A 25948-nucleotide genomic window follows, 5' to 3' on the forward strand; every position below is an offset into this window, starting at 1 on the left:
AAAAGACTGTAGAATGAATCGGCCATAACTTTCCTATAAGCATATGTGAATACACAACCGGAGTAACTTCATATCATGTTCAACCAGAAGAATGGGATCAAAATTATAATGGGTTGCACCCTATGTATATATAATATGTCAAAATACAGTAGTGTCATGTGTATCTAAAAACAAATTTAAAAAAATCATCTGTCTTCTTGGTGTGTTTTCATATGTCCTTTCCTCTGTATACAAACGGAGAGAGAATTTGCTGATTTCTCCTCCGCCTCATATAAGGACACCAGTCCTATTGAATTAGGGCACAAACCTTGTGACCTAATTTAATCCTAACTGTTTTATTTCTGTAAAGGCCCTGTGTTCAAACCTATTCACACTGGGGGGGGGGTAGGGGTTTAATATGTGACTTTTGGGGGAGACACAGTTGTTCAGTCCATAATAGATTCTCTTCAGTCTGTCTGCAACATAGCAGTGAGAAGTGATTCCATTAAATTATGTCTGTTATTCCACTTTTCTGCTCAAAAAACTCCACTGGTTTTCCATTTCACTCAGAGCAAAACCTGGAGTCTTTACTGTGGCTGACACTGTCTTAGTGTGACTAGGTACCACTTTCTATATATATATATAAAGCTACCCTCTCCTTCTCTTTGCCTTTTTTTTTTTAATCTTAGCTTTAGCCACAGTGGTCGCCTTAACTGTGTTGGAACACTCTACGTATGTACTCATATATCAGGCCTTTGCCTTACTAACCAACCCACAGGATTTCTACTATTTTTTTTTTCAGGTGTTGCTCAGATATTACCTTAAAAGGGAGGACTTCCCTGGCCTATCTCATCATCCCAGCAACTCCCTTTCTTTCACTTTCAACTGAAATGGGTTTCCCTATAAAGACTCCTTATCCTTTCCGTCTTCTCAGGCCAGGTTATCAAGCACTATTCTATGTGAATAAGAAAATTTGTTTCCTGCCCTCATGGGATTGATTGACTAGTAAGGATGATGGAAAATACACACATACAAACAACAACTTCAAATGGCATTAAGTACAATGAAGGAAACAGCTTATTTTCAATTTGTTTGTAATTGAGATCTAAGGACCAGGGGAGGCCTCTCTCTGAATATACCACTTGAATGATACTAACTAACCCCTAAGGGGCTGGGTCCAGTGAATTGAGAGACAAAACAACAGAAAAGATGGGTATATTAGAAAGAGAATGTAGACAGAGAAAAGAAGCTGAGTAAAGAATATGTAGGGAGTTAATGGAAAAAAAAAGCTGTAAAAAAAAGTAGTTAGAAGAGGAATGCCAAGACAGTAATTTCATATCATCAGTTCATCTATTGACCATGTATTTATTGAGAGCCTGCAATGTGCCAGGCATTAATTAATATGTGTCAGAGGTTATAGAAGTATTAAAATTAGACAAAAATTGTGCCACAAGAGGGAAGATGACTCTATAAAACATGGTATAAAGAAAATTGAGACATGGAATAGGAGCTTGAAGTCATAGCAAGTCTCTTTTGTTTTTGGATAGTGGAGAGGTATATATGCTTATGGAGAATGGAAAGATGCAATGAAGAGACTGAAATTGAAGATGAAAAAGAAATGGTGAAGATACTTGATGAGCAAACTTTGAGAAGAAACAGAGAATAAAAGCACAAGTGGAGGATTAGTTTTAATGGGGAGAAAAAAATGCTTCCTTTGAGAGAGAAGTGAAGGAAGAGAGTACAGGCAAAGACAGAAGCTTGGGAGAAATGTTATATTTGAATTTGAAGACATGTTACATTTCTCTTGTGCCATTTTCCCTAGTCTAAACATTCTTATTACCATCAGCTGTTCTTCACGTGTTCTTCTAGGTCCTTTTCATTTCTTACACTCTTCTCTGGATACATTCTTGAATGTTAATAGTCCTGTAAAAGTTTAATTTCCACATTAAATGTAGTGCTCTAGATGTCGTCTAGCCAATGCAGGACATCCCCCAAATAAAAACTGCTGCCTTCCAACTCATTGAGACATCATATTTGTTTATAAAGACTAGGATGTTATTATCTTTTGGTTCTTTTTTCCCAAGAGATGGTACAATGGCTAATTGGTACCAGCCAAGGTACCAGGGATTTTTACTCCTAAGTTAAATACCAGTCTAGTTGTCTTCCTTTATCTACATGAAGATTTTCTTTATTAATTGCTTATTAATTATTAAAATAGTATTTGGTCTTGGTTGTCATAGTTTTTATGTTATTTGTGCTATTTTCTCTACTGATCATTACTACAATTACACTTTATATCTTGTCATCATTATTCTCTCTATATTTTCTCCTATAATCAAGAATGGTTCTTTCTTTTTTTGGGGGGGGGTATGAATTCTTATTTCTTTATTGGGCCATGCTCTTTTGCATTTTTCAAGGAGGGTTATGGTTGGAATGTTAAAATTGGAAGGGGAACTGGTATAGCCAAGCTCTGACATCTTCACATCCATTTTTGTCTGCTCTTTTGGTATTCTGGTGGATGGATAACCTAACAACAATTTTTAAACACTTGAAAATTCTGAATAAAATATAACAAACGCCTTTTAAAATGTGGAATTGTGCTTCCTTAATAGTCACAGTAATTTTTATGGAATTAATCTGTTTTGAAAAATCCATAAGTTTGACATATTTAAACTATTTGGAGTAAATAGCAATTTAAAAAAAATAATAGTAGGGCTGGGGATATAGCCAGTTGGTAGAATGCTTGCTCACATGCTCAAGGCCCTGGGTTCAATTCCCAGAACCCCTCCCCCCAAAAAAAACCCTATCCTCAAAAATATAGTAAATAGTTCATAGGATTTATGATTTTTCAGAAATATTAAGTGATTTTTCTAAAGATTAGCATCTAAAAGTCAAGTTTCTACTGGAATTGAGATCTTCTATATCTACCTCTTCCAGAAAGAGAAATTTAAATTTATGGTGGAGAGTCAATGTATAGAGTAATACATTTCACTTTTTCCATTTCATACTGGGCTGTATCTAAGTATCTGGGGAACCAAATTATTGTGAAAAATAGACATTATTGTTATAATAGTTTGTTTAGGCTTTGTCTTAAGTTAATTATTCCCTTTACTCATCATTACTTTTTGTATTTCTAATCTTTTTCCTTACTTATATCACATAGAGATTCTTTTAGTAAACGTCCATATCCACAACTCATTTTTAATGTGGTTAAAATGCTATTTTACCCTCATTCTTGGAAGATAATTTGGCTGGAAGTAGAATGCTAGATTGACAGTGATTTTCTCTTGTCACAGGAAGATATTATTTCTTTTGGCTTTATTGAGAAGTCAGCTGTAGGTCTGATTTTCGTTTTAGACAATTATTTTTTTCTCTTGGAGTGTTTTTAACATGTTGTCTTTATCTTAGGTGTTTTATAGTTTTACTGAGATGTGTTTTGCAGTTTCACTGTGATATGTCTGAGCTGTATTAATTTATCTTTCTTAGTATTACTAGAAATTATTAGTGAACTATCAATATAGAAAGTTCTTAGCCATTGACTATTAATTATTTTTATCATTTCCTGTTTAGACAAATGTTGGATCTTCTTATTCTATCTTTTCACATTTCTTTCCCTTTTTATTTTATATTGCACTACAGACTTAAAATATATAATCTATTTCAGCCCCTTTTTTGAGCTATATCTTGTCTATTATTAAACTAATCTGTTATAAATGTTATATTTTCAATTTATAGAATTACTATTTGGTTAATTTTCACATCTGGTCAAATTTGATTGTTATCTTGTTCTTTAGTCATATTTTGTATCTTCTAGTTCTTTCACCATATTGTTTATATATATTTTATATTATGTTGCTAACCATTTTAGTATGTAAAGTTTTTGTGGGTTTTGTTCTTTGGTATTTTTATTTTTTGTTTGTTTCTATTAATTCTTACTGACGATGGCTTGTTTCCTTTTTAATTTAGTGATTTCTAATTTTTAATTTTTTTCTTAGAGTTTTATCTGTTGGAGACTTGAGAATAAAGTTTATATTTTTAGAGAGGATTTATATCTTCTGCTAAGCATTTATATCTTCCATTGAAACTACAAATCTTAGACCATGTTATTCTACATTTTGGTTTACAATCTGGGGATCATAGGAATTGTGTGTTTTTGCCCCACATTCACTATGTGAGTATTGAAACGTGTTTTGGAATTCTTTCAGGGAGCAGGCATTTATTTCTTTCCCTCTCTTTCACTTAGAACTAAGACCTAGGTAGATACTCCTATATCTTCCGTCTGTAAAACTTTAAAATTTTATTTTTACCAAGGATTTTGTAGCCTTCTAACTTGCTTCAACTTCAAACTTTGTCTCTTGTACTCATACTCCCACCTTGAGTGACTGCTTAAAAAATAGGCTGGGGTTTACATGAGTTGGCAGATTCTTTTTTCCAGTGCCAACTCCCTAGATTCATGCTAGTGGTTTGGGTGATGGCCAGATCAAGAGGGTTACGAGATAGATCCTGCCAGTTGAAGGGACCAGCATTTGTGACCTTTGGGGAAGAAAATAGAAAATGACACTAATATACTTAAGTTCAGTATGCTAGGAGGAGAGAGTAGGAGGTTTGAGAGAGGGTTTTAGTGTACAGGAGAGGCTGGTGAGGAAAGCTTGGAGATCATCATCCAGATTTTGTAAGTCACTTTAATTGTTTAGATTCCATATGTCATAAATATTTACTTATGCATCTGTCTCTTGGAATGTGGATATAAGAGGGCCAGGATGATTGTTCCATACTTAAGAACATCCTTCAGCTGTTCTTGGTATGTAACTGGTGTTTAATAAATCCGTGGTGATTGAGTGAACTCAGTGGATACTCACAAAAGCCTTGTACAATAAGCATTACTTACCTTTATTTTATACTTGCATACAATAGAGTTTAGAGAAGGTGAGTTTCTTTTTAACATAACAAGGTCAGACGTGATAAGGAAATTTCCAAACTCAAGTGTTTGGATTTTGTTTCTAGTAATTCTTCTTTATTTCATAGTACCTTTCAGTCAGGGAGTGCTGAGATTATAGAAAATATGCATGAATACATAAAATGACAGAATAATAAAATGTCTAAGCATTCTAAATGCAACTGTGATTTCTTTTTTTCAGACAGAAAAGGGGAGTGCCCTTCATGAAGCAGCTTTGTTTGGAAAGGTGGATGTTGTGCGAATTCTGTTAGAAACAGGTAGCTATCATGGTTCATAGAGCCTGTCCTCCCAAATACTCTATTTCAGGAATAGACAAAGGAAAGTGACATTTTTATTCATGATTCTTCTTCTTTTCTTCAAATTGCAGAGATGTAGAATTGATCCTCTGGTGTTTAGATAAAATTGATATAAATGTGTACTTTTTTATTCAATAGATGCATCCATTAAAAAGTTCTTGAAAATTATTATTTTATAGATTTAAGTTGCATTTAAATGTACTAGAGAAATTAACACAGAGATCTCTGTTTTCTGTAAGAAGAAGGTATTGGTCCCTGAGAAATTATAATAATTTGCTTCGTTTGTTGAACATCATATTTCTCTTAGTGTTTTTTTTTTTTTTTTTTTTTTTTTGTGAACTATGGGAAACAGAGATTTGAGTTCCCTTTCCTTAAGGTAAATTTTCCTTCTAGTTACTTCATCAACTGAGTAGCAATTGTTTGTTGGTTCTGTGACTTCATTTAAAGGGAACCTTTTAGAGGCAGTGCTTTGAAGGAATAGCACAGTAGGCTTTTTAATCTTCATATGTATATTCTGATTGTGATGAAATAAAATTTGAATTGAGGTCAGATATTTTTAAGAATTGAAAAAGTACAAATTCATATTTAATCATCAATGTGAGTCATTCATGTTATAGACTATCACATGTTTATTTTCCTCTGTAAAAAAAATAAAATAAGAAACATTGACTAACTATTGTACTGTGATGTGCTTTTGTACAAAGTTAACATTTCATGCATAGTTAAGTTTGATTCTGCAGTGTAGTGATATAATAAATAATTTGAGACACTCAGTTAAATAAGTGCTGGTCATACATCTGAACACACATTTAAGCAAATACTTAATAATCTTATGACGAACTAACATCTGGGACCAGATCCTACAATGAATTTGTTTGCAGTTTGGTGTTTGAAAAGTTCATAAATTTTTTGGGGGGGTACTGCAAACTATTTGCTACATTAAATATATTTTTTATTATAATAAATATTTTCAGAACTAAAATATTTAATTACTGTATTTTGGTCATACAGTTCAAGAAGTTTGTTCAGTTAAATGGTAAATGTGACTGACATTGAACATAATCCAGCATAAACAAGTATCAGGGAGTATTTGGCTTTGTAATTGGAGAAAAAGTATTTGGACAATTGTTCAAAATAATTATATTTTTAAAATTCTGTGAATAAGAGTCTCCTTATATTCACATAGTATATGTTTATTATTTATTAAATATTTTCACCATATGATACAGTATAAATCACATGACCAATTATACTTTAGGAATTGTCATTATAAATCAATAATATTTTTCAGTTTGATAGTGTACTATTTGGTTAACTAGCTATCACCCCAAAGAAATTATAGGGCCCTGAAAAGCGGTTTTAAGCATTGGGGTAGTGACCTTTGAGAGTTAAGTCATTATCAAGAATGTTCTTAATCTTTGGTAGCTTAATCTTTGTGTGTGTTTAATTTGTTTAAAATCATCTACAGTGCTTGGTCTATATATGTTTGAAATTATAGCAGTTCTACGTCGATAGTGAGGATCCTTTATTGATGTAGATCTGGTGGGTTTTCCTTTTTCTTTCAGGAATTGATGCCAACATAAAGGATAGTTTAGGAAGAACTGTCTTAGATATTCTGAAAGAACATCCATCTCAGAAATCTCTCCAGATTGCAACACTCTTACAAGGTAAAAGTACTGCTTAAATTCAAGATTAAAATAATACTATCATGGTTTCAGGCTTTTTTAAAAAAAGTTTTTTAGTTGTTCATGGACCTTTATTTTATTTACTTATTTATATGTGGTGCTGAGAATCTAATCCAGTGCCTTGCACATGCCTGACAAGCACTCTATCACTGAGCCACAACTCCAGCCCGGTTTCAGGCTTTTTGAGTTAGTGTTTACCTTTGAATGAACTTATTGTTTGCTTTTTTTCCTAATAAATTTTAAAAGTAATAATACTTTTTAAATGTTTTGTTTCTGTTTTCCAAGTACTTAGTATTAAAAAATTGAAGTATTTATTTACTATTTATTATTAAAATCCTTTTAAAACATCTAATAAATATTTAGTGATGAAATTGAATTTAATAGGTTATATAAAGTGATGATTAAGTATTATCTTATGTGTGAATGATTTTTTAGAGATTTTCTATCATTTTGTCTGATTTCTATGACTCTGTGAAGCAGATAAATCAGATATTATTCTGCTTTTTTGTACATAAAGCAAGCAGAAGCCTTGAGAGATTGTTTTGCTTAAATTCATATATGCTATGCTAAATGGCAGAGCTAGTGCATAAATGATAGATTAACAACAACAAAAATTGTATTTAACTGAAAGAACATGAATTCTTTCCTTCCTAATCCAGTAGTACAAGATAATTCAGTTTTGCTAATCTTTGTTTTTGATAAAGGTCATTTAGAACATTCGTAGTTAGTTCCAGTTTTGGTTTCTCAAAGATTTGACTACTATTTAGGTACTAGTTTTTATTGCAGAATTATATAGTATACTTCTCTATTTGATCTAAAACTTTTATGAGAAATTTAGATTTAAATGTGTTCTCATTTGCTGGATGATTAGGCTTGGCATGTAGCATGTCACATTAAAAATCCAGATGTTCTTTTTGCCCTTTTTAATAGGCTTCTACTTGGTCAGCAGTGTATAACAGAGGAATGAAGAGGAGTAGGTTTCACTGGAAGTCTATTGGGAAACTTAACAACCTTTATACTTGCAGCAAGATAAATGATTTAAAACCAACTAGGACAGGGGACATGTAAAAACAGGAGTCAACAAAGGTCAAAGAGGGGTATAAAGAATAAATGATCATTATAGTCTGTTTCTATTTCCAAAACCTTTCATGGAAGTTTAAGTCCCTACAATTTTCTTGTCAATAAAGAAGTTAATTGCAAGTCAAATACATACAGAGATGAATCAGAGAATCCAAGTATGACTTTTCATATAAATTCAAGCTAAAATCAAGTTGAATGAAAACTAAAAAATAAAAGTGGTACACATAATTTTTATCCCTTTTCTCCTGAAGGCACTTGTGTTGCGTCTAGCTGAACTTAAGAACACAAAAAAACTGAAGCTTGTGTATAACAAAACATCAAAATTGAGCCTTGTGCCCTTTGGGAGAAGTAAAATACGGTGTCTCCCACTAAAAAGAGGTCATGACATAATTTTACACATTTTTTTAACATACTGCACTGGCTCATGAATATGTTATTATATATAGGAGTAACTTATCTCTGCTCCCTTAAATGGTGAAGGGTCATTAGATACGTGAGTTTGTAATAGGGATATGAGACACCCTTAAAATTTTTCAAATTGTTGGCAAATTTCAGAATGTAAACATATTATATTTTTTACATTCCTTGATTTCACATCACTGCTGTATTTTAAATCTAATGAAAGAATTTGATATCAAAATAAGGCCAATTTTTAGTAAAATTTATAGATAAAGTTACTACCTTACAAAATTGTCATTCAGTTTACATAATTGCCACATTGTTCAGAAATTTTGAAGACAGAATTCCAGAGGTTGCTTTCTTTTCCAGTAGAATTTGTCCAGTAGAATTGTCCTTTGATTCTAAGTATATCAAATATTGTGTGCATAGTAAGCAGTATTTATGTTTTAACTGCTATTATTATTATTATGTCTATCAAAAAAGGAAAAATGATGGAGCTGGGATAGTAGCTCCATGGTAGAGTGCTTGCTTAGTATGTGTGAGGCATAGAGTTTGATTCTCAGCACCGCATATAAAAAACAAAGGTCCATTGACAACCGAAAATACTAAAAAAAAAGTAAAAATGAGTGTGGGACATAACTCCAAGAATAATAGGAATGAATTTACTTTGTGGAAGTAAAATTAAATATGCAAATTATGCCTACCTTGAAAGATTATAACACTATTATGAAATAAACTTACCCAATTTCATTCACATCACCTGATAGGTGATTGAATTCATCTGAATTGAACATCTCTGTTCAATAGAGGTGAACAGAAATGTTTGAATAGTCAGGTCTATTCAAAGTATCTTTCAGAGAGCTTTAAACCTTCAGATTGAAAAATTTTAAGGAAACTAGGATTCTATTACATCCTAGTTTAAATTAAATCCATCTAGATTTACTTATACTTACTTATTTTTCTATTTATTTATTTATTTGGTATGGTACTGGAGATTGACCCAGGGCTTCATGCTTTCTAGGTAAGCATTCTGCCATTGGGCTATATATCCCCAGCCTTAGATATATTTTAAGAAAATAATGGGATAAGTTTAGTTTTCAAAATAAAGGGTTCATGAGTTTTTCCCAAAGTATCTTTTGTATTTAAAGATCTCAAATTAATGACACATCACGAAGTTCTTATGGTTTTTTTGAAGTTCTTTGAAAACTTAAGATATACTTAAGATATGAGGAAATAAATGGAAAATGGATCATCAGAAGTAAAAAAAAAGTTTACTTTTTGATTTTTAACATAAATGAATTCAAGTATGTAATCTCAAAAACATATATACACAGAATATTTAGAAGGCGTGGGAAGAGCAACAGCCCTTGAAGAGCATGTACAGGAAGATACAACACAAGAAACCCACATTTCATCTCCTGTTGAATCTCCTTCCCAAAAGACCAAAAGTGAGTATCTAATTACAAAGCCTTGAAACTATATTACACTTGTATGTCCAAATTTGTCACGTATGCATAAGAAGGCTATCAGTTGTGAAAACCTCATATGAGTCATATCCTATTCTCTATATTTTATACATTTATTCAGTCAAAATTTATACAGTCCCTACTACTCGCTGGGGACTATTTGCAGCCCTGACATACAGCAGTGGACAAAGCAGATTGCAGCCCCTGCTGTAATGAAGTTCATATGAAGTAATATTTTATAGCTTTTTAAAATAGATCTGTTTTTTCTAGATTTATTGAGGTTTACTTAACAAATTATGTTTATGTTTACAGCATACAATATAATGTTGTATATGTAATACATTGTGAATTAATTATCAAAATAAAGCTAATTAACAAATTTATCTCTTCACATAGTTAATTTTTTTAAAGTGGTGAGAACACTTAAGATCTAACTTAGGAAATCCCAGGTATATAATATAATATTAGTAACTATAGTCACCATGCTATACATTAAATCTCCAGAACTTTTTCATTCCCCTGTTATCTAAATTTTTAACCCTTCGATAAGTCTTTCTCCATTATCTCCACCCTCCATCCCTTGGCAACCACCTTTCTACTCTCTGCATTTATGAGTTAGACATTTTTAGATTCTACATATAATTGAGATCATACAGTATTTGTCTTTCTGTGTCTGCCTTACTTCACTCAGCAAAATGTCCTCCAGTTTTATCCATATTGTCCTAAACGATAGGATGTCCTTCTTTTAGAGTAAAGGACACTGGATTACAATATGGACAGTATTATGTGCAAATGCGTGCGCACACACACACACACACACACACACACATAGAATATATTCTTTATCAGTTCATTTAACAATAAACACTTAGGTTATTTCCATATCTTGGCTATTCTAAATAATGCTGCAATGAACATGGGGGCACACATATCTCTTTTAAAGTTATTATTATATTTGCTTTGAATAAATACAAGTGGGATCACTGGTAGTTCTATTTTAAAATTTTTGATGAACTGTGGGGGTTTTTAGGCCCCCCCCCCACCAGCAGGAGAAGCGGGAAAAGCAGACCCCAACCGCCCACACCCAGCCCTCCCTCCTTCCCTCCCCGGAGGACAATCAGAAGTGCCAGGGAGAACAGTCAAAGCAGGATCTCATTTAATAAGGAAGTACACACAGCTTATATACTGCACAGGAGCCAATCAGAATAAAGGTCAGAGCGGTGGAGCAAGTTCATGTGTACACCCATTCCATAGTCTGTAAGGGAAGGCAAGAGCTGTCCACGAGGGCGAAAGAGTCCTGGACCTATCCTGGAGATGGTCCACCTCCTCCATCACCGCCCACAGCACCGCCTCCTGGCTGATTGCCAGGAGCCCTCCCAGCCACATGTGCGGCCTCAAGAATAGGAAGCAGGCAGCCATGCCCTACAATGAACCATATAATTTTTGATTATAGCAATACCATTTTGCATTTCCACTATTTTCTCCACAGTCTTATCAACATTCATTTTATCTTTTTTTGTTAAGAAAGATGTGAGGTAATATCTCATTGTGGTTTTGATTCACATTTCCCTGATGATTAATTATGTTGAATACCTTCTCTTATACCTGTTGACACATTTGCATGTCTTTTTTGGAGAAATGATTGTTCAGGACCTTAGCTCATTTTTTATTCAAGTTTTTGATATTTTCCTATTGAGACGTTTGAGTTCCTTATACATTTTGGATATTAATCCCGATCAGATCTGTGATTTGCACATATTTTCTTCTGTTTCTTAGGTTGCCCTTTTACTTCACTGATTGTTTCCTTTGTTGTACAGATACTTTTTAGTTTGATCCAGTCCTACTTGTCTATTTTTGATTTTGTTATCTATACTTTTGCTATTGTATCAAAAATAGAAATCATAGTTCAGATTAATGTCAAGAAGCTTTTACTCTGTGTTTTCTTCTGAGAGTTTTGTGGTTTCAATTTCCACATTTAAGTTAATTTATTTTAATTGATTTTTGTATATGGTGTAAGATAAGGGTACAATTTTATGTGAGATACACACACACACACACACACACACACACACACACACATATATATATTCCATTTTTTAAACACCATTTATTAAAGAGACCATTTTTTATGTATTTTCAGTTCTTGGTACACTTGTTGAAGAGCTATAGTAATAAAAATAGCATAGTACTGGTATAAAAACAGACACAGACCAATGAAACAATTTAAAAACCCAGAAATAAACCCATACATATATGGTTAACTGATCTTAAATATATTTTTATTTCAGAATAAAAATAATAAGATCTATAGTATAAATGCTTGAAATGTTTTTCAGAATAATTAGAGGAATAATTACTTTTCTGAGACTGCTAAGAAAAGTTAATATTTGCATGTAACCTATGAAATATTCATGTTTGGCAGGTTATATGTATTAGTTATTTGTTCCTTCTGTGTTTTCTCTTTATATCATTTTTAAGTTATGATTATCTACTTTTCTAATTTTTTTTGTTTAAAGTTCTATTTATGTTTATTGAAGCTAGGAAGTAGGCTCTCAGTACAATTTCAAATTTGTTAATAAATCATCAGATGATTCTGTCAGTGAGGTAAAGTGCCAGTAAAAGATTACTGAAAAATTAATTCCTATAATAAATAAAGCTATAGGAATTATAATTCCAGGTGTTTTATGTATTACAACTATGTAAACTTTTTCTTGTTTCTATTTGAGAAAGAATAAATACAGGCAAAATTGGAATCTCTTGTTTGTTAATATTCTTTTTTTTTTTTTATTGTTGGCTGTTCAAAACATTACATAGTTCTTGATATATCATATTTCACAATTTGATTCAAGTGGGTTATGAGCTCCCATTTTTACCCCATATACAGATTGCAGAATCACATCAGTTACACATCCATTGATTTACATATTGCCATACTAGTGTCTGTTGTATTCTGCTGTCTTTCCTATCCTCTACTATCCCCCCTCCCCTCCCCTCCCCTCCCCTCCCCTCCCCTCTTCTCTCTCTGCCCCCTTTACTGACATTCGTTTGTCCCCCTTGTATTATTTTTCCCCTTCCCCTCACTTCCTCTTGTATGTACTTTTGTATACCTCTGAGGGTCTCCTTCCATTTCCATGCATTTTCCCTTCTCTCTCCCTTTCCCTCCCACCTCTCATCCCTGTTTAATGTTAATCTTCTTCTCATGCTCTTCGACCCTACTCTGTTCTTAGCTACTCTCCTTATATCAAAGAAGACATTTGACATTTGTTTTTTAGGGATTGGCTAGCTTCACTTAGCATAATCTGCTCTAATGCCATCCATTTCCCTGTAAATTCTATGATTTTGTCATTTTTTAATGCAGAGTAATACTCCATTGTGTATAAATGCCACATTTTTTTTATCCATTCATCCATTGAAGGGCATCTAGGTTGGTTCCACAGTCTAGCTATTGTGAATTGTGCTGCTATGAACATCGATGTAGCAGTGTCCCTGTAGCATGCTCTTTTTAGGTCTTTAGGGAATAGACCGAGAAGGGGAATAGCTGGGTCAAATGGTGGCTCCATTCCCAGCTTTCCAAGAAATCTCCATACTGCTTTCCAAATTGGCTGCACCAATTTGCAGTCCCACCAGCAATGTACAAGTGTACCCTTTTCCCCACATCCTCGCCAGCACTTGTTGTTGTTTGACTTCATAATGGCTGCCAATCTAACTGGAGTGAGATGGTATCTTAGGGTGGTTTTGATTTGCATTTCTCTGACTGCTAGAGATGGTGAGCATTTTTTCATGTACTTGTTGATTGACTGTATGTCCTCCTCTGAGAAGTGTCTGTTCAGGTCCTTGGCCCATTTGTTGATTGGGTTGTTTGTTCTCTTATTGTCTAATTTTTTGAGCTCTTTGTATACTCTGGATATTAGGGCTCTATCTGAAGTGTGAGGAGTAAAGATTTGTTCCCAGGATGTAGGCTCCCTATTTACCTCTCTTATTGTATCTTTTGCTGAGAAAAAACTTTTTAGTTTGAGTAAGTCCCATTTGTTGATTCTAGTTATTAACTTTTGTGCTATGGGTGTCCTATTGAGGAATTTGGAGCCCGACCCCACCGACTGTAGATCGTAGCCAACTTTTTCTTCTATCAGACGGCGCGTCTCTGATTTGATATCAAGCTCCTTGATCCATTTTGAATTAACTTTTGTGCATGGCGAGAGAAAGGGATTCAGTTTCATTTTGTTGCATATGGATTTCCAGTTTTCCCAGCACCATTTGTTGAAGATGCTATCCTTCCTCCATTGCATGCTTTTAGACCCTTTATCAAATATAAGATAGTTGTAGTTTTGTGGATTGGTTTCTGTGTCCTCTATTCTGTACCATTGGTCCACCCGCCTGTTTTGGTACCAGTACCATGCTGTTTTTGTTACTATTGCTCTGTAATATAGTTTGAAGTCTGGTATCGCTATACCGCCTGATTCACACTTCCTGCTTAGCATTGTTTTTGCTATTCTGGGTCTTTTATTTTTCCATATGAATTTCATGATTGCTTTCTCTATTTCTACAAGAAATGCCGTTGGGATTTTGATTGGCATTGCATTAAACCTATAGAGAACTTTTGGTAATATCGCCATTTTGATGATGTTAGTTCTGCCTATCCATGAACAGGGTATATTTTTCCATCTTCTAAGATCTTCTTCTATTTCTCTCTTTAGGGTTCTGTAGTTTTCATTGTATAAGTCTTTCACCTCTTTTGTTAGGTTGATTCCCAAGTATTTTATTTTTTTTGAAGATATTGTGAATGGAGTGGTTGTCCTCATTTCCATTTCAGAGGATTTGTCGCTGATATACAGGAATGCCTTTGATTTATGCGTGTTGATTTTATATCCTGCCACTTTGCTGAATTCATTTATTAGCTCTAATAGTTTCTTTGTAGACCCTTTTGGGTCTGCTAGGTATAGAATCATGTCATCTGCAAATAGTGATAATTTAAGTTCTTCTTTTCCTATTTTGATGCCTTTAATTTCTTTCGTCTGTCTAATTGCTCTGGCCAGTGTTTCGAGAACTATGTTGAACAGAAGTGGTGAGAGAGGGCATCCCTGTCTTGTTCCAGATTTTAGAGGGAATGCCTTCAATTTTTCTCCATTCAGAATGATGCTAGCCTGAGGCTTAGCATAGATTGCTTTTACAATATTGAGGTATGTTCCTGTTATCCCTAGTTTTTCTAGAGTTTTGAACATAAAGGGATGCTGTACTTTGTCGAATGCTTTTTCCGCATCTATCGAGATGATCATATGGTTCTTATTTTTAAGTCTATTGATGTGGTGAATAACATTTATTGATTTCCTTATATTGAACCAGCCTTGCATCCCAGGGATGAATCCTACTTGATCATGGTGCATAATTTTTTTGATGTGCCTTTGTATCCGAGTGGCCAGAATTTTATTGAGGATTTTTGCATCTAGGTTCATTAGAGATATTGGTCTGTAGTTTTCTTTCTTTGAAGTGTCTTTGTCTGGTTTAGGTATCAGGGTGATGTTGGCCTCGTAGAATGAATTTGGAAGTTCTCCCTCTTTTTCTATTTCCCGAAGTAGCTTGAAAAGTATTGGTATTAGTTCCTCTTTAAAGGTTTTGTAAAACTCTGCTGTATACCCATCCGGTCCTGGGCTTTTCTTAGTTGGTAGTCCTTTGATGGTTTCTTCTATTTCCTCAATTGATATTGGTCTGTTTAGGTTGTCTATATCCTCCTGACTCAATCTGGGCAGATCATATGACTTAAGAAATTTATCTATGCCTTCACTATCTTCTAATTTATTGGAGTATAAGGATTCAAAATAATTTTTGATTATCTTCTGTATTTCTGAAGTGTCTGTTGTGATATTGCCTCTTTCATCCCGTATGTTAGTGATTTGAGTTCTCTCTCTTCTTCTCTTCGCTAGCATGGCTAAGGGTCTGTCGATTTTGTTTATTTTTTCAAAGAACCAACTTTTAGTTTTGTCAATTTTTTCAATTGTTTCTTTTGTTTCGATTTCATTGATTTCAGCTCTGATTTTAATTATTTCTTGCCTTCTACTTCTTTTGCTGTTGTTTTGCTCTTCTTTTTCTAGGATTTTGAGATGAAGTATGAGATCATTTATTTGTTGGTTTTTTCTTTTTTTAAGGAATGAACTCCAAGCAATGAATTTTCCTCTTAGAACTGCTTTCAATGTGTCCCATAGATTCCGATATGTTGTGTCTGTGTTTTCATTAATCTCTAAGAATTTTTTAATTTCCTCCTTGATGTCTTCTATAACCCATTGATCATTCAGTAACCTATTGTTCATTCTCCAAGTGATATATTCTTTTTTCCTTCCTTCTTTTATCGTTGATTTTCAGTTCCATTCCATTATGATCAGATAGGATGCATGGTATTATCTCTACTCCTTTGTATTGTCTAAGAGTTTCCCTGTGACATAATATATGATCTATTTTTGAGAAGGATCCATGTGCTGCTGAGAAAAAAGTGTAACTGTTTGATGTTGGGTGGTATATTCTATATATGTCAATTAAGTCTAGGTTATTAATTGTGTTATTGAGTTCTATGGTTTCCTTATTCAACTTTTGTTTGGAAGATCTGTCCAGTGGTGAGAGAGGTGTGTTGAAGTCTCCCATGATTATTGTATGGTGGTCTATTAGACTCTTGAACTTGAGAAGAGTTTGTTTGATGAACATAGCTGCACCATTGTTTGGGGCATATATATTTATGATTGTTATGTCTTGTTGGTGTATGGTTCCCTTGAGCAGTATGTAGTGTCCCTCTTTATCCCTTTTGATTAACTTTGGCTTAAAATCTATTTTATTTGATATGAGTATGGACACTCCTGCTTGTTTCCGAAGTCCATATGAGTGATATGATTTTTCCCAACCTTTCACCTTCAGCCTATGTATGTCTTTTCCTATCAAATGCGTCTCCTGTAGGCAGCATATTGTTGGGTCTTGTTTTGTGATCCATTCTACTAGCCTGTGTCTCTTGATTGGTGAGTTTAAGCCATTAACATTTAGGGTTATTATTGAGATATGGGTTGTTCTTCCAGCCATATTTGTTTATTTATGTTACTAAACATGGTTTGTTTTCCACTTTGATTATTTTCCCCCCTTTAGTGTCCTACCTCCCACTGTTGGTTTTCATTGTTATTTTCCATTTCCTCTTCCTGTAATGTTTTGCCAAGGATGTTTTGAAGAGATGGTTTTCTAGCTGCAAATTCTTTTAACTTTTGTTTATCGTGGAAGGTTTTAATTTCATCTTCCATCCTGAAGCTTAATTTCGCTGGAAACACAATTCTTGGTTGGAACCCATTTTCTTTCAGTGTTTGAAATATGTTATTCCAGGATCTTCTAGCTTTCAGAGTCTGTGTTGAAAGATCAGCTGTTATCCTGATTGGCTTACCCCTATATGTGATCTGCTTCCTTTCTCTTGTAGCTTTTAAAATTCTCTCCTTGTTCTGTATGTTGGGCATCTTCATTATAATGTGTCTAGGTGTGGGTCTCTTATGATTTTGCACATTCGGCATCCTGTAGGCTTCTAGGATTTGGGGTTCTGTCTCATTCTTCAAGTCTGGGAAGTTTTCTCGAATTATTTCATTGAATAGATTGCTCATTCCTTTGGTTTGAAACTCTGTTCCTTCCTGTATCCCAATGACTCTTAAATTTGGTCTCTTGATGTTATCCCATATTTCTTGGATGTTCTGCTCATGGTTTCTTAACAGTCTTGCTGAGCTGTCTATGTTCTTTTCAAGTTGAAATACTTTATCTTCATTGTCTGATGTTCTGTCTTCTAAGTGTTCTACTCTGCTGGTAGTATTCTCAATTGAGTTTTTAAGTTGGCTTATTGCTTCCTGCATTTCTAGGATTTCTGTTTGTTTGTTTTTTATAACCTCTATTTCCCTGTATAGTTGATCTTTTGCTTCTTGGATTTGTTTATGTAATTCATTGTTGAAGTGATCTTTCATTGTCTGATTTTGCTGTCTGATGTCTTCCTTGAGACTCCAGATCATCTGAAGCATGTATATCCTGAATTCTTTATCTGACATTCCATCAGCTGCAGCTATTACCTCTTCTAAAGTTGAGTTGACCTGCAATGCTTGTGGTCCTTTCTTTCCTTGTCTCTTCATACTGTTCGCGTTCCTTTCTTCTTGATGAAACTGTTGTGCTATTGAATTTTCCCCCTATATATTTATATTGGTCTTGTATAGTTGCAAAGTCTCCCTCGCAGGCGCGGGCGGCGGCTCTGCCCCTCCGCCAATTGGGGCAATGTGCCTACCACGCCGGCAGGCCGCTGGGCCTGCTCTGCCAGTCGGTAGCAGGTCCACCGTCCTTGCAGGCACGGGCGGCGGCTCTGTCCCTCTGCGGGCCGCTAGGCTTGTTCTGTCGGTGGTCGCCGTTCTGCCTACTTTGCAGGCGCAGGCAGCGGCACTGCCCCTCTGCAGGCCTCTGGGGCTGTACTGCCAGTGGGTCGCAGGTCCGCCTACTTTGCAGGTGTGTGGGGGGGTGCGGCTCTACCCTTCCTCAGGCCACTGGGCCTGTTCTGTCTCTCAGTTGCAGGTCTGACCTGTTCTGATGGTGGTCTCAGTTCCGACTACCTTGCAGGCGCGGGGGGGAGGGGGCGGCTCTGCCTCTCAGCAGGCCGCTGCTCCTCTTCTGCCGGTGGGTCGCAGGCCCGCCTACCTTGCAGGAGTGATTGGAAGCTCTGTCCCGCCGCGGGCCACTGGGCCTTTTCTGTCTGTGGTCACCCTTCCCCTACCTGGCAGGCGAGGGGGGTGGGGGGCGGCTCTGCCCCTCAGCAGGCCGCTGGGCCCGCTCTGTGTTTGGTCCCAGTTCCCTCTACTATGCCGGCGCAGGGGGAGGGGGCGGCTCAGCCTCTCAGCAGGCGGCTGCTCCTCTTCTGCCAGTGGGTCGCAGGCCCGCCTACCTTGCAGGAGTGATTGGAAGCTCTGTCCCGCCGCGGGCCACTGGGCCTTTTCTGTCGGTGGTCACCCTTCCCCTACCTGGCAGGCGAGGGGGGTGGGGGGCGGCTCTGCCCCTCAGCAGGCCACTGGGCCTGCTCTGTGATTGGTCCCAATTCCGTCTACTATGCCAGCGCAGGGGGAGGGGGCGGCTCAGCCTCTCAGCAGGCGGCTGCTCCTCTTCTGCCAGTGGGTCGCAGGCCCGCCTACCTTGCAGGAGTGATTGGAAGCTCTGTCCCGCCCTGGGCCACTGGGCCTTTTCTGTCGGTGGTCACCCTTCCCCTACCTGGCAGGCGAGGGGGGTGGGGGGCGGCTCTGCCCCTCAGCCGGCCGCTGGGCCTGCTCTGTGTTTGGTCCCAGTTCCCTCTACTATGCTGGCGCAGGGGGAGGGGGCGGCTCAGCCTCTCAGCAGGCGACTGCTCCTCTTCTGCCGGTGGGTCGCAGGCCCGCCTACCTTGCAGGAGTGATTGGAAGCTCTGTCCTGCCCTGGGCCACTGGGCCTTTTCTGTCGGTGGTCACCCTTCCCCTACCTGGCAGGCGAGGGGGGTGGGGGGCGGCTCTGCCCCTCAGCAGGCCGCTGGGCCTGCTCTGTCTTTGGTCCCAGTTCCCTCTACTATGCCGGCACAGGGGGAGGGGGCGGCTCAGCCTCTCAGCAGGCGGCTGCTCCTCTTCTGCCGGTGGGTCGCAGGCCCGCCTACCTTGCAGAAGTGATTGGAAGCTCTGTCCCGCCCTGGGCCACTGGGCCTTTTCTGTCCGTTTGTTAATATTCTTGTGTTATAGTTTAATACCTTCTACTTATTCTCATTTGTCATATTTTGAGTTTTCAGATTTTTATTATTTGATGTTAAGTTTCAGCAGTAATCTTTGTTCAAATCTGATAAAATTACTATCTTTTTATAGGTGAAACTGTGACTGGAGAACTATCAAAACTCTTGGATGAAATAAAGCTCTGTCAAGAAAAGGATTATTCTTTTGAAGATTTGTGCCATACAATATCAGATCACTACTTAGATAACTTGAGCAAGATTTCAGAGGAAGAACTTGGGAAAAATGGAAGCCAGAGTGTAGTAAGTAAGAGGGGAAATGAAGACAAAGTGTTTGTCTTTGGTAGTTCAGTATGTACACGTAAATGGCATGGGATTTGGTCATTGTTAGATTATCAGATTCCACCACTATTGAATGCCAGTCTCTCTTTGTCTTTCTCTAATTTTCATTGGGGTTCTATGCTCATTGAATGTGCAGTGGAAGAAATGCTTTGATGTATAACTTATAGTTTGTGATGGTCTCTCTATTGTCAGACTCTCATAATACTTGGAGTCATAATTTCTTTAGTTATGTTCATTTAGTTTTATGGAGCATAATTTTATTGGTTCCCAAAGCAAATTCCCTTTGTCAATATTCCCCATTTTCTCTATAAAAAAAGTCTAATCCCTCTTCAAAAAGATTGAGAGAGCCAAGCCATGTGTCTAGCTCCTCAGTCACTCCTTAAGTCATAGTAGGAGAAAGATGTGGAAAGTTGAATCTGTATATTTAAAAAATCTGCAAATCCCAAGGGGATTCTACCTTATGATCTCAGAATCTAAAGTATGAGTTAGAGATTCTTGTTTATTATGGATTTTTTAAATACTTATTTTTTAGTTGTAGTTGGACACAATACCTTTGTTTTATTTATTTATTTTTATGTGGTGCTAAGGATCGAACCCAGGGCCTCGCACATGCAAGGTGAGCGCCTGCCCTACTGCTGAGCCACAATCTCAGCCCTCATTATGGATTTAAAATTTTTTTTAGTTGTAGATGAACACAATGCCTTTATTTAATTTATTCATTTTTATGTGGTCCTAAGAATCAAACCCAGTGCCTCACATGTGCTAGCCAAGTGCTCTACCACTGAACTACATCGCCAGCCTTCATGATGGATTTTTATATACACACAATAACAAGCAAAACTGTAGAGAATCAATCAACTTAAAATTAAGATTTATAAATCTACTTTTGTCCTATAGAGGAAGGATTGATAGTATCTACTAGTAGTAAAGAAAATACATTATTATGATATAAACCATTTACTCACTTTTAGAACTTTAGAGAAACTTTATACTTTATACAAAAGCCAATAATAGACTGTGTTAAGTATGTCGTATTATTTATGAAAACTAAAAGAGTATGAAGCATAATGACTATCCATATATATATATATATATATATATATATATATATATATATATAAATTTTTTTAGTTGTTCATAGACCTTTATTTCATTTATTTAAATGGGGTGATGAGAATCGAACCCAGTGCCTCACACATGCCAGGCAAGTGCTTTATTGCTGAGCCACAGCCCCAACCCCTATCCATATTTATTTTGAGAACATTTATTTCATGTAGTTACTTAAATAAGTTATGGCACTGTTTCCCTGAATACATTTGCTAATCTAGTTCCATGGCTAAACTTACCTCCTATGCCTGCCTTTTTTTTTGTTTCCTTTTTTTTCTGCACTGTATTTTGTAAGGCATCATATTATTAACCATCCTGCCAAATTATTTATGAATAGTTAAAAAGTAATTTTTACATGAATACTTACAGGTTTTACAAAATAAAAATTTTATATTAATGAAATGCTTATGATGTTAGACAAAATTCCATTTGAAATCTAAAATAGATGATATCTATCTTGAAATTACAAATCAGTTGCATTTTAGCATTTTTTGAAAGTCACTTATAAATTAAAACATATTTATTACTTAGAATTTAAAACACGTTTGTCCTGCAAAACTGATGCATGATGCTTGAATTTTTATATCTGTTAATATATTAGATATTTTATATCTGTTATATTCAGACTCTCATTCTCTAAACTGGTATCTTCTTGCTCTTTATTTCTAAACTTACAAAAACTTTTCAAGCTATTCCAAAAATCCTAATTTTTTAGACCAGTGGTTTCTAAACCTTTCTTTTTGTATATACCCTTAGTAAAGAAATTTTGTGCACATCCCTAATGTATTTGTTTACAAATTATGTGTACCTATTACTATCCTAACAATATATGGTGTGAATTATGAGATATTTATTATCCAGTAAATTCAAAATGAGGAAGGCAAGGAATAGAAGAATAGAAGCTGTAATTTTTTTTCTTTTAATCAGTATTTTATGTTCTCTGTGGTCTGTGCATTCTGTTTGGAGACCATGATAGAAACTTTTAGGAGGCGATAGGAGGATCTTTTGATAATGAGAAGGTGATAGTTTGGGGAAGAGATGGCCAAAATCTTTTCTGGCTTTAATTTTTTTTTTTAATAAGCAGAAGACTGTATCATGATAGTGGCAAGAGAAAGATTGTTTATAAATTGAATTTAACTCCTTGAAATTTGAACCCATATGTTCCTACACTACCCTTTCTTTGTTCCTATGACAACCTATAATGCTTTTGCAACTGTTGTCATAGAAAACATTAAAAGTCACCCAAGGCAGAAAAGCAGATAATATATATGATATTAACAGCTAGTATTTATTTATTCGGAGTAGTAGAATTTAGAAAGGGGAAAGATGAAAGATAAGATTAGAAGGCTAGGTAAGGTTAGGTCATAGATAATTTTGAATGTCAGGCTAAGAATTTTGGTATTTATTTTTTAGGAAATGAGAAAAATCTAAGGGATTTTGGGCAGATAAAAGACATCAATGGAACTGGCCTTTCAGAAGATGAATATTTTAGAAACTTGTTATTGAATGTTTAGAAAGTAATCCAATTACATTGGCCCTTCCCTATAACCTGTGTTGTTTGTTTTTATTCCCTGTTTAGTTGTATATATTTATTTCCATTCATCAAAAATGTGTTTCTGGAATATTGTTTTGAATTATCCTCTCAAATTATGCAGGAAGCTTAATGAAGCACTTAATATAGATGGTTATTACTGTGTTTGGAGTTATAGATTTTTAAGATCAAAATGAAATATGGTTCTTGATTTCAAAATGCCTGTCTCACAGAGTCTTCAATATAGTTAAGACTAACATATAAAACAAATATATATTACCATTTGACATTTAGTGGGTACTTGGTATTTCCTATTCTAGTGCTGTACATAACTTAGGCCCTATTAAGCAATCCTAACAGTGAAGTTATAGATTTAGGAAATGACTCATATTGTAAGTGGCATATGAGGATTAAAATCAGAGTCAATTTTTAAATTCCCAGCTACATTTCTTATTGTAAGGTATCCTGTGGCCAAAGGAAAAAAATTTTTTTAAAGGGAGAGATAAGTGAAGATTTATAGGTATTCATTGAAAGCTACATTTATGGGTAAGGAGGGACTGAAATGGAGTCCTGGAGGAAGGAGAAATGTGCCTTATACCTGTGTTGAAATGAATGAGAGGTTTCAGCCTAAAAGACAACGTATTGAAAAGCATATAGGAAAAAATTAGCATATAATTTGAAGAGAATGGTTTACTATGAGAATTGGTTTTGAAAATACTTGAAAATAAAGTTGGATAAGTAAAGATAATACCTACCACTTATTGAGAACTCAAAATACTACTGAGATTGTAGTATTCTTCCCATTTTATAGATGAGAAAGTGGAAACACACACACAGAGAGCTATAATGACTTTCCAAGTTCACAGTGTTTAAGATGGTACTAAATATCGGCTTGTTCATTGTAATATGAAAAATAATTCCAAAAGTATTTCAGATGAGATAAAATGAAAGGAAAACATGTTTTGTAGCATTCCCGTTATTCACAAATGTATTTACATACTAGTGGTGTGACTTGAATTTGGGGAGTATTTTTGCTCTTAGGTCAGTGTAACTTTTATTGCCTCTTTTCTTCCAATAGAGGGCACTCTGAGTCAGGAATTCAAATATAAAATCAGCCATCTTATGTAAGAACTTTATTTTTGTACCGGATTTCTTTGGTTTTATAAGTATTAATATTAAGGTGGTAGTTGGAACAGTTTTACTACATAAGTGAATTCAAAATTAAATTCTTATTACAATTGAATTTATTCAATCAGCGGCTTTGTATTTAATGTAAAGGTCAGTTCAAGTTAAAAGTACCTTTGTCTTACACACGTTTTAATCCAGCAGTCTGTTCTAAATACTCTTGTAATATGCATATGAATCCATTTTCTAAGTTGGATTAGGACATTATATAATACAGAATGTAGATTTTGAAGAAATATAAATATCTTCACATTCTTTACTAGCTCATGAAATTTAGGTTTTTGAAAGAATACAAAATTATTGGGAAAAATTTTCTGTTACCTTCATTTGTTTTCCCAAGCCCTATGTTTGTTTTTCTCTCCACATGTATAAACAAAGTATGCAATTCTTAGACGTGAACTCATCATGCCAAAGGTAAGCTGATGAAGAACATTAGGGCAGATTTGATCTAGTTTTCAGGAAAACTTTTTATCTTAGATTTAAAATGGAAAAAGCATTTTTACCTCACTACCCTGTGTCTCTAAGAAATAAATAAGAAGCTTGCAGGATGAAATGCTGCATGCTTTTTTCTCCTTAGAGAGAACCTGGACATAAGCAGCATCCGGAACATTTGGTTTAAAAGGGGTTGCACTGGTGTTTTTGTTTTGTTGCAGTATCACACAGCCAGTACACTTCTTTTTTGCTATTTCACTTTTTTTCCCTCCATAACATCTGTAATTACATTTCAGCCCTTTGAAGTATGAGATGTTTTATTTTAGTATGTCAGGATTTCAAGATTCACCTTGAAATATCTACATTTATACTAAGCTTCTAAAAAGTATCTTGAGAGTGCTTTCCAGAGGAAGGGTTCCTGATTTTGGAAATATACTTAATCTGGTGCCAAAATCATCAATAGAGTAAAATTACATTTTCTAAAAACAAATGGTGTTTCTGAAACAAAGTTTGCTTTCAAACACATGCTAACTCAATTTCTAGAGCTTATGATCAGTACCAATTTTAGAATTTTCAGAGTCCTTAATGACTGTTTTTTTTTCCAGTTCTTGTAAGAAACAGTTCCTTTGAAAGTGAATATTCTAAAATATAAATAGTGAGTTTTTTAAAGGATTATAACTGATTCATTAGCATATTGAATTATTTTTTAATAGTGGAGTTAATTCCTAAGCAGTGCAAACTATTATCTCATTAGATGTGGTGTTCAGAAGACAATTTTTAACTCCAACAAGTCATGTCTTATATAGTTAAACAGGTTTTGAAAGTTGTGACTCAAGGCTGCTGGGTATTTAGCCAAGCCTTGGATTCTTTTAATAGATTTTCCAGGAATCAGGGAATACATGGAACTAGGATTCTGTTGATCTGTGGTAATACTTTGAAACAATATGAAGTATGTAGATGTTCTAAAATACACACACACACACACACACACACATATATTACATGTAAAAATCTGGAATCAGAATGGTTAGATTTTTGTCTTTACACTCACCTCAGTAAGAACTTTTTTATAACTATAGTGAATCTAGGTAGATTTTTGAGATATTCTTCTGAACTTTTAACACAATTGCTTTTACATTTCAAGATATATCTTTTTCTGCTTTGTCTTATAGATGTATACATTTATATATTATTTGTTATAGACTCCTGTATGGTTGGATCTTTATTTAATTGATATGTCATCTTATCCTGCCTAACACAGTGCATTACATTTGGTGATCTCTCAAAGTTCATTGGGTGAATAAGTGAATAAAAGGGCAACAAACACGATATATAAAAGTGCATATATTCTTGTAAATAAACCATCAGCAGTGCAAAGCATGTTTAATTATTTGGGGATGAATTACAGAATTCAAGGAGAGATTTTTCTTACCAAGCACAGAATCTCAGCTTTCTTAGGGAGGAAATAGTCTTAGAGTTAAGGTATGAGGTTGTGAGTCGCAGACTTGGTTTTACAAGACTGTTCAGTTACTTACTATTGGGTGACCTTCAGAAGTTATTTGATATTTCCAAAACTTTTCATCAGTTAAAAACAAAATTACTATAGTTTTCTGTCAGCTGTAGAAAATAGCTATTTTATTTTCTTTTGTGCTGCTACAGACATGCCGTTTTAATTTTTGTGTTTTATAGACTTTGTTCAGATTTGTTGATTTCATCAATGCTTATGTAGACAGGATTTCTTAAGTGGCATTTCAAATATTTGGTT

At 35.2% G+C, this 25948-nt stretch overlaps 1 protein-coding gene across 6 annotated transcripts in view; it reads left to right on the forward strand.

Annotated features, from left to right (window-relative positions):
• Positions 1–25948, forward strand: part of Anks1b (ankyrin repeat and sterile alpha motif domain containing 1B) — a 1114759-nt gene that overhangs the window by 201968 nt on the left and 886843 nt on the right. For all 6 annotated transcript variants that reach the window (XM_027947591.2, XM_027947674.2, XM_027947839.2 and 3 more), the window contains exons 5-8: positions 5118–5193; positions 6798–6899; positions 9731–9844; positions 19723–19889. In XM_027947591.2, coding sequence (XP_027803392.1) covers positions 5118–5193; positions 6798–6899; positions 9731–9844; positions 19723–19889 — 459 coding nt within the window. The remainder of the gene's footprint in view (positions 1–5117; positions 5194–6797; positions 6900–9730; positions 9845–19722; positions 19890–25948) is intronic.

Source organism: Marmota flaviventris, chromosome 3, assembly GCF_047511675.1.
Source record: "Marmota flaviventris isolate mMarFla1 chromosome 3, mMarFla1.hap1, whole genome shotgun sequence".
NCBI lineage: Eukaryota > Metazoa > Chordata > Mammalia > Rodentia > Sciuridae > Marmota > Marmota flaviventris.